This window comes from Centruroides sculpturatus, unplaced genomic scaffold, assembly GCF_000671375.1.
Source record: "Centruroides sculpturatus isolate CEXI.00-Female unplaced genomic scaffold, Cexi_2.0 scaffold3442, whole genome shotgun sequence".
Taxonomy (NCBI): domain Eukaryota; kingdom Metazoa; phylum Arthropoda; class Arachnida; order Scorpiones; family Buthidae; genus Centruroides; species Centruroides sculpturatus.
The window spans coordinates 1-9,950 of NW_019387532.1; the positions used below are offsets into that span (position 1 = coordinate 1).

Here is a 9,950-nt window from a genome sequence, read left to right on the forward strand (position 1 = left end):
AAATACAAAATAACAACTTAATCATCTATTTTCAATCCAAATTATTTAATATTTAATTAACTACGTTAGGAACCATTAAATCTGGCATTATCATTGACTATTTATCATCATCTAAACAATTGGCATGGCCTTCTGCAATTGGTTATGTTTCCTAGTAGTTTCTTAGTCTTCTAGTTTCCTAATTGGATGTGGCATTACTTAAGCTGTTGGAGTATGCTTTAAGCAATTTCTGCTTTTGTAGGAAACACTTCTACATCTTGGCTATTCAACATTGTTGTTTGGCTCTTTGTTTATGTTGTATTATATGAATACAAATGTTTAATCACAAACAATGCAGAATTGTTGCCAAGATTATAAAATATCAAAGGCAGCCAATTGGGAAATTTTGATAGTGAATAAAAATGTAATTACCTGTATGGTAAACAAGAACAATAGAACAAGTGCATTCACAATTAGTAATAAATCTGGAGATGTTTACATTGGAATAGAAGATTATGTGAAAAATTGTGTTTTCTAATTTTTCTGATAACCAGTTTAAAATAGGTTTTAAATGTCACAATTGTCATTTGAGGTACAGTATGTAATATGCATATAATTTATGGTGGCAGCCATCTTAACTTCTGTCTTCAGCACTTGTGAACTAACACTACAGCAGCTAACTTAAAGTGGAAATAGTTTAACTGTCTTTTAACAAAGAGGCTTTAAGCAACTTAACTAGGAAACATGCCCATTAGGTGAAGACCTAGCCAACAGAAATATGTTTTGAAGTATTATTATTTAATTTTTGATTATAAAATTAAAGTAGGTACAAATTCTAAGTGTGATATTTTAAAATGACTAGAAGAAATGAAGATAAGTTAGATACAGAAACTTTTGTAAATAAGTATTATGATACAATATAATAATCCTTATTTACAAAATTAACTGAATTTGTCCAATAATGGTAATATATTACAGGATAAATTGGTAAAATATATTCTTCTAGTTACATCCTTGAGTTATCTTGATACTCAAAATATTTTATCTCAATATACAATATTACAATGAATATTTATAAAATTTAATATATTTTAACTTGCCTGTTTTTTCAATTTGACTTTCATCTCTTCTTTCGGGATTAAAATACGCTGAATTTCCATTGTTTTTATTGATATAAACATATTTATCCAAATTTAAATCTTTATGACACAGCCAATTTTTCTGTAAAGACTCTTCTACATTTTCACAATTTAAATCAGTACAACTTTCATCTGTAATACTTAAACCAATATCGTCATTGTGTTTATCACAACGAATTTTATTTGAATCATTTGTTGAAGATACAATAGTTGTCACTTCATGGGGAAAATTCTTATCAATTTGATTTTGCTTGTTCTTATAAGAATTTAATTTTTGATAATTCAAAGTTTTCGATAACAATTTCTTTCCTGATATAGATTTTGTTTGTGGTGTTAATTTTATATCATTAAAGCATATCTTAGTTACATTATTAGCATTTTTGATACAATTAGTCAAGTTAATATTTAATATATTCTCACCGAAATCAACACAAGTTTTTTTCACATTATCTGGTACTACTGTTTTATTCCTCTTCTCATCTTCTTTCAAATGCTTTAATTTATCATTAGAATCTGAAAAATCTCCTACGCAATCAACTTTTAATGTTTTGACATTCGTATTCCGTTTTGCACTTTCTTTGGTGTTCAAATTGTTTTTCTTAATATTTTCAGATAACTTTTTGAGTTTTATTAATTTATCATCATCATCATTATTATATTTTAATAAATGAAAAGTGCTTTTTTCATCCGATTTCTTTTTTAGTGATAACATAATTGAGTTATTACTATTACACAATTTATCCTCAATAGAACTTGATTTCTTACAATTATTCTTCTTTTTAAAATCTGCCAAAGTATGTCTTATGGCTTCACTATTTGAAGGATCAATACAAATTCTCTTTTTCTTCTTAGAATTTTCAAATGAAGAAATTTGAAACTGATTTATTGAATGAATTTTTGAATTTTCTTCCAATTTATTATTTTTAGAATCTCTTATATTATTTTCAGATTTATTTCCAACTGAATTATTATTATTTTCTTCTACTGATTCACTAAATAAAGGTCTTTTAGCTGCTAAAGAAAACAATGCATTTTTAGTGTTGTGGATATCAATATCCTTATCACAAAGTTCTTTTTCGTTAATTGGACTAAACAATTGATTACAACTGATTGATTTATCGGTTATTTCATTATCTATCAAAAATGCATAAACCGCTTCTTGAAGGCATTTTAAAACTTGTCTCCATTCTTTAAATTCGATCAGAGATTTCTGCGGTTCTAAACACAAATCATATTTATTGAATGGACATTTTATATTTAAAATAAATATTGCATGTTGATTGGAATTCTTCGAAGGACTATTTGAATTTGGGGTAGAGGAAGAAATGTCCTTACTTCCTCTGTGTTTAATCAAAAGATATTTTTTTAGTAATAAATTAGTAATTTTGTGAAGTTTTGTTTTTAAAACATGGCGATTATTTACATATATAAATTGATAATCTTTTGAGTGGTGAGAATCTAAACTAATGTAGCCTTTTATTTCGTATGGAGATAAAACACATTCAACTTTCTTCAAATTTTTTGCTTTCTTTTGTCCGTACAAAGTAATAAAGTTAGTCAAAATAGAGTTACTTTTGTGTGTTTGTAAAACAATTTCTTCTGTTATTTCATTTATAAGAACAAATGATATATTAGAATGAATTAAGGCTATGTTTGCAAGTTGATTCCGGCAATGCTCTAAGTCTAAAATGTTCGATATCATATTTTGTCTTACGGGCATATTATACATTAAATTAATGACGGAAACAATAGTTCCACTTTCTGATATTTTAGTCGAACATTTTGTCACACCTTCAGTCTTTCCTTTAACAAACAATTTACTGAAAGTATCAGAACAATTGGAACATTTTGAAACTATTTCAATTATTCCAGATACCTCTCTTAGACTTGCCAAAGCTTCACCTCTATATCCAAAATATTTCAAGTTGTTGAGATCTTTTAAATTATGGCATTTGCTGGTAAAATACCTATCAAAAAATGAAATAAAAATTAGCTTATGGGCATTCAAAATATAGTGTAAAAGTTAAATGTAACTTAAAATTAACTTTTAAACAAAAAATATAATGTAATTTACAGTAAAACTTCTCTAACTCAAATGTCTGTGACATGATCTTTCTTTAAGTTGAAAAAAACAAAACACTTGGTAGGTCTCAACAGAATAGTATAGGGATTTAACGACTTGAACTTCTTAACTCGAATTTTCTCCAAGTCAAAGTTTCTCACAGTCCCCCAACACCAATTTATGTTAATTTCAATTTCCCCAACTCAAATTTTAATATTTATTCTATCCAAAGTGATCCTAATTATCAGATTTCCATGAAATTTTCAGACAATTAGTCATATCTGCTCTCCAGCACCAATTTTCAGACAACATTCCAGTCCAAAGTGAGAAGTCCTCCCACTTTATCTCAACAAGACATACTTGCAAAACTGTTCAATTTCATTAATTACATTGAAAAGTTTGCTGAAAGTCATTATACAGGCTGTTTAAAACAAAAACTGTCAAAGATTCTTTATATAATGCAAGAGAGGTAATAATATAAATCTATTCAGAATCAGCATTTTTCACTCTATTGTTCTCTAATTCGAATCACCCGTAACTTGAAATTTTTCCTGCCCCTTGGAGCTTAGAATTAGAGTTTTACTGTATATTATTTATGATAATAGTGACAAACATTAATGATATAAATTAAAAAACAGAAATTGCAAAATATTAAGTTAATTTCTATAGTATCTTAGGATCTGTTTGGAAATGCTTACCAACAATAGTGCATTTAGAAATATGGGACCCCAAACTAATAGTGCCACTTTTGCACCACATGATTTTATTCCATAATTTTAATTCTGTAATAATTGTATTTTACTCAATTTTAAATATCAAAATGACAAAGTAAATTTGTTGTTTAGGATACCAATACAACAAAACAATTTTTGTTACATGGATTTAATCAAATATTTTTATAAAATTAATCAAACTAAAATTACAATGCAAAATAGTGAAGTTGTTAATACAATAGCACATATCACAAAAAATGACTTACACATTACTGATCTTATATACAGTACTTTGGGTAAAAGGTAATTTCCATGCATTGCTGGTGTTGCATCTAGCCATAATGGGTGTCAGAACAAAAGAGGGAAAACGGCACTGCTATTAAAATCCATCATTAGTACTGCCACTTTGTGCAAAACATATTCATACATTAATATTTCTCAACCAACATGTCTTATTTTGTATCTATTTAAGCTTTTAATTTGCACTAATTCTTTTATAAATTGTTTCTATGTAAAGATATTTTTTCATTATTTTATTGTTATTAACATATTCACAACCTTTTTAAATAAGCAACACATTTATTCTTCAATTCCACTCGAGCATATGTCCGTTATGTTCAAAAACCGATTCACGAGCCCGAGAGTTTGTTCAAAAACATTTGCAATTGAAGAATAAGCTTACTGCCAATTTAAAAATGAGATTGTGAGTATATTATTATTATTTTGAATTTTTGCATGCCCAAACTCTTTCATCTCTAGCCCTAGGCCTAGTAGGCGTAATGAGAAATGCACCATTTGGTCAGTTGGTAGTAATAAATATCATTATCAGTATTTTGTTGGTCACTTTCTAACCCTTTCACTCTTGAAGATTGACAAGTCTAGTAGCAACTAGTAAATCACAATTTATTTAATTTAATCAGCAATCATAATTTGTAAAGAGAAAAATATAGTTTATAAATTTAACTGTAATTGTGCTAATGCACACATGTATACAGGATATTTTGAAATGCATTGGCAAAAATTTAAGGGATGATAGAAAACATCTAAACAAGCAATTTTTACCATACAATGCATGTGCAGAGAGCAAGCAGTGAACCACTAAGAGGTATCAGTTACTGTCACATGAAAGAACAAAACACCAAATGGATAGAGGAGGTACTAAATAATTTTATTGACAGCATGTGTGGCAAAATTACAGAAACTGCTCAAAAGAGCGACCACCTGTGGTAATGCAGGTGTTACACCTGCAACATAGCGAGTGGTACTCTTTTTCAAACACACCTGGTATGTCTCGTACAGCACTGGCAGCAACAGAAATCCTGGCAATTAAGTCCTCATTGGAGTCGATGGGGCTTTTGTACACAAAACTTTTCAAATGGCCCCACAGAAAAAAGTCCAGACAGGAGAGATCGGGCAAGCATGTCAGCCAAGGTGTGGACCCACCCCAACCAATCCACCACCCTGGGAATTTAGCATCTAAAGTGCTCTGCACATCCAAGCTGAAATGGGGTGGTGCTCCTTGTGCTGGAACCACATACGTGCTTGTTGGCTGCAGCAGGTTGATGTAAGTCTGGCAATACCTGTTGTAAAAATGTGAGGTATGTTCTGCCATCCAGTCAGACTGGCAGAAGGTATGGACTGATCAAATGGTCACCCACAATTCCAGCCCACACATTTATGCCGAAGCACTTCTGATATGCACAAGGACGTGTGGCGTACGGATTGTTAGATGCCCGCACATGAAGGTTGTGCATATTAGAAATGCTTTCACAAGTAAAGGTGCATTCATCCATGAATAACACATGTGCACTAAAATTGAGCTGTGCTGCTAGCTAAAAACCAACATGCAAACTCGTCACATGGCGCATAATCTGCATGTATCAAGTCTTGCACTTTCTGTGCATGGTAGGGGTGTAATCCTTTGTCCCATAGTACTCGCCAAACAATTGAGTGGGGCACATCTATGGCATGGGAAACCTCTCACATGCTAATATCTGGACGATCTTCCACTCTTTGCAGAATTTCCTCTACAACTTGTGGCATCTGCACACTCCTGCCACACCCTGTATCATGCATGCTGGTGAGAAAGGATCCCGTTTCGCACAGCCACCGTTGCAATCGCTCAAACATTTTTCAGTCTGGCATGTGTCTTCTCGGGAAACGCTGCTTGTAGTCTTTTGGCTTCCAGAGCATTCCCATTCGCAAGACCATACATGAAATGCATGTCTGTCTTTTCCTGATTACTATACATCGCCATGTCTTCTGAAATCTACAGTAGAAATGACGATGTGTAAAAAAACTTGCATTTTATGGCTTCCATTACAGCACCGTCTAGCGGTTCACTGCTTGCTCTCTGCCCATGCATTGTATGGTGAAAATTGCTTGTTTATATGTTTTCTATCACCCCTTAAATTTTTGCCCATGAGTTTCAATACACCCTGTATAGGAAAAATTGGTAAAGAACTCAAAATTAGAATAAAAGAACATATTGCTGCAATAAAGTATAATAATGAATCCTCAGTAGTTGCAGAATATTGCAATAACAACAATTGCAAAATTGTTAAAAATTCCATTAAAATAATTAAAAAACAAAAAATTGGTTTAAAAGAAGAAGACTATAAACATGTGGAGTGTCAAGAACTGTGTTCACTATAGAAACTAAGCAAGAGATAATGGCCAACAAAGAGAGTGAGTGATGTTGCCAGGCAGTATGGCTTCAACAAGTCTACAGTAAGCACAATCTTAGCTAAAAAAGATATAATCAAAAAGACTCAAGCAGATAAAGGTGTAACAAAAATCACATCTAAGAAACAAAGATATGCCATCAATGAAAAAATGGAGAGATTGCTTTTAGTTTGTTATTATATGTAAATAAACGTGTAGTAAGAAAGTATATAATTTTTAATTTATTTTTTGGGGTCTCTAGAACATAAAAATCTATGGTAAATCGATAATTAGATAATGAACAATTTAGGTAGTGAACATTGTCTTGGAATGTTCATTAACCAATCACCCACTGTACACAGTTCTTGGTACAGTTAAACATTAAAGGAGGATATACAATTAAGTGAATGTAAAAACAAGGGTAAAAGGAAATGGGGGTTGAAAAATGTTCTTTGGAACTGGAGATGATTGAAAGTGGAAATGTAGTTCTAGTGTTGTTAACATCTGCGGTTGTACGGTAAAAAAAGTTAATGATTATTTTTCAAAAATCGATGAGGTAGTCATCATCAAAATGTATAAGTGAAATTATTATCTACATATGTATATTCATGTGTCTAAAAAGATGTACAATTACTTACGATGGGGTAACCTGTATAGGGGCTGACAAGAGACAAGGTCCGAAATGCATTTCCCAGTTAATATAAACCAATAAATGATTTCCTAATTGAACTATATTTCCTATTCTGTGTGCAAGTCTGGTATTACAACGTATTTTGATGGCCATTAATAAGACTAACTAGTAAATCACCCAAAACTATATACCTAATGTTTTTGAACGATGCTGTCTCGGTGGTTGAACTGGCAAGCATTTCCGAACAGATCCTTAATTTAATTATCTTCATTAATGGTCACTGTGGCCAAAAACATGGCCTCAGTAATGATTTAGCATTTCATTTGTAACAATTCATAAAACAATACTTATTCCTACATTTTTGCAAGGTTATTGAAAATAGTTGCAATTCATGATTTAAAATGTTTCATCATAAACATACTAGAAAACACAATAATTTCAAAAGCTATCTTGCTTTTCTTACAGTTAAAATGTTTTTAATTTCATATTATTTTTAAAGTAATGTGGCCCATTTTACTTTTACTTTTGAAGTAGGAGAAAAACTTGATTTCATTACACAATTTACTATTTCAAGCGTTTGGTGATTGACCACGTCTGGTACACTGTAAAGCTGACAAAGCACGTCAATCTCGGTGCATCGTGTCCATTGTTAAGCGTAGAGATTCCGACACGATATGTGTCTCCAGGAAAGATTACTAGTAAACGTGTTTTGTTATTGGCAACACAAAACCAAACAATTTGATCACATTCTTCAGAAAGAAGTGTGTTAATTGCAAGGTGTCATTTTGGAGAGGCATCTTGAATTTTTTAATGACATTTGATCATCTGCCATACTATGAGAATAGTTTCAAAGAAAGTCCATAAATCACAGAATTTTGTAGATACAAGTATACCTCGCCGTACATCAGTAATTGGTTCCAGGAGAGGCGACTTAAGTCGAATTTACTGGTCACTAGGCAAAACCACAAATACCATTCCCAGTTCTGTATTTTATGTATAAATGCATTTTTAATAATATATGATTAATAAGAATATATTTTAATTAAGCTTACAAACAAATAAATTTTAGTTTTTAATATAGTACATGAAAAAAAGTAATCTAAATTTACAAATATATGTACAGTACGTATACATACTTGTAAGTATACATGTTTACAATTTGGCGATGTTTACAGTACATCGCGGACTCTTTATTTGTGAATGTGGTTTGCTCTAAGACATTATAATCTTCACGCAACTTCACGCTGACCACAGTCCCCACCATCAAAATAACTCAAATTTACTCCTCTTTATTCGACACCACACTTCAACCCAAAAAAACAAAACAAAGATCGACCCAACTCCTATGCTTCCAGACTTACAGGATGGATAAAGAAGAAATTAATAGGTTAAAGTCCAGATACGTATACCGTCATGGCGGGTGATTCCAGCAAACAGTGGGGACGCACGTTCTAACCTAACCTATTCTAATAATTTGGTTGGTAATAATTATGGTAATTTATTAGAATAGGTTAGGTTAGGTTAGAACGTGTGTCCCCACTGTTTCCTTTCTTTTGTTTGCTGGAATCAGAGATGAGCTGCCATGAAGGTACACGCATCTGGACTTTAACCAATTAATATCATAATGATTGTCGAATTCATTTTAAAGTTAGCCACACATTTAACTGATATTGAGGATTTCACAAGGAAACATCTATTAACAACTTTATACCTTTCTCCTATGAATTGCAGCTGATCAGAAGGAATGCCCTTTCCATTATCTTTGACTGATATCCTGTGAGAAGATAAATCTAGACGAACGCAAACATTCGTAGCAAAAGCATCGATGGCATTCAACACCAATTCGTTCAAGCACTGGCCGAAGCTCGTAATTGCTATTCCCGAACGGATTTTGCAAACAACTTCGGAAGGCAGAGGCAATACACTCATCTTTATACTCCCATTAACCAATAATAATAATATATCTCGAAGTCAATGTTACGCAACGTACATTTTCCATTTTAGATTTCAGGGCAGAAGAAAATAAACCGGGTAATTCTACACAAATGATGCACGAACCGGACATTTCATAAACGCACACGTGCCATTTCGTTTTGTTCATGTTATAACGCAGACACAGAGCACGACTCCATCACGTCGATTTAAGCTTACTTCTCGAATTATCCGCTAGAGGTTACTTCTCTGTTTTGTCGTGCTTCTCCTTGTCGACTTTTTATCTCGCTATTTTACTTATCGTTTCAAATTATAACGTTACATATTCTTAATTAAAAATGTAGAATTGTTAATTCTACGTTTTACTGGAAAAATAAAAGTATTCCCCTCAATAAAATGCAAAATTGTTTAAAAGGTTAAGACAGTGCACAGTTTTACGTCAAAATGACGTCATTCTGAAAAATTCATTCTTGTAAAATTGAAGAGATGACGTCAAAATGACGTAAAATAGGGCCCATCCGTTAATCACCTGTACAGTTAGGCGGTGGTGAAAAGTACATCATTGTACACTACGGAGAGGGAATAAAATGTAATTTGGACTTTCGCTTGAAAATTTATCTAATCACTTTGATGCCGAAATTTATTTACGATTCCGAAATAATATAAAATTTACCATTCGTCCAATATTCCAAGTCTAATAACAAAACTTTNAAATGACGTCATTCTGAAAAAATCATTCTTGTAAAATTGAAGAGATGACGTCAAAATGACGTAAAATAGGGCCCATCCGTTAATCACCTGTACAGTTTAGGCGGTGGTGAATAGTACAT

General features: G+C 32.0%; 1 protein-coding gene across 1 annotated transcript; it reads right to left on the bottom strand.

The window, feature by feature from the left end:
* Positions 1 to 1,023: 1,023 nt before the first annotated feature.
* LOC111616476 (DNA mismatch repair protein Mlh3-like) lies at positions 1,024 to 9,452 on the bottom strand. Its single transcript, XM_023357882.1, has 2 exons — positions 8,900 to 9,452; positions 1,024 to 3,085 (listed from the first exon to the last, which is right to left on the bottom strand). Exons 1-2 carry the CDS (start codon positions 9,115 to 9,117, stop codon positions 1,039 to 1,041), a joined length of 2,265 nt encoding a protein of 754 aa, XP_023213650.1. The 5' UTR covers positions 9,118 to 9,452; the 3' UTR covers positions 1,024 to 1,038.
* Between the last annotated feature and the right edge of the window lie 498 nt (positions 9,453 to 9,950).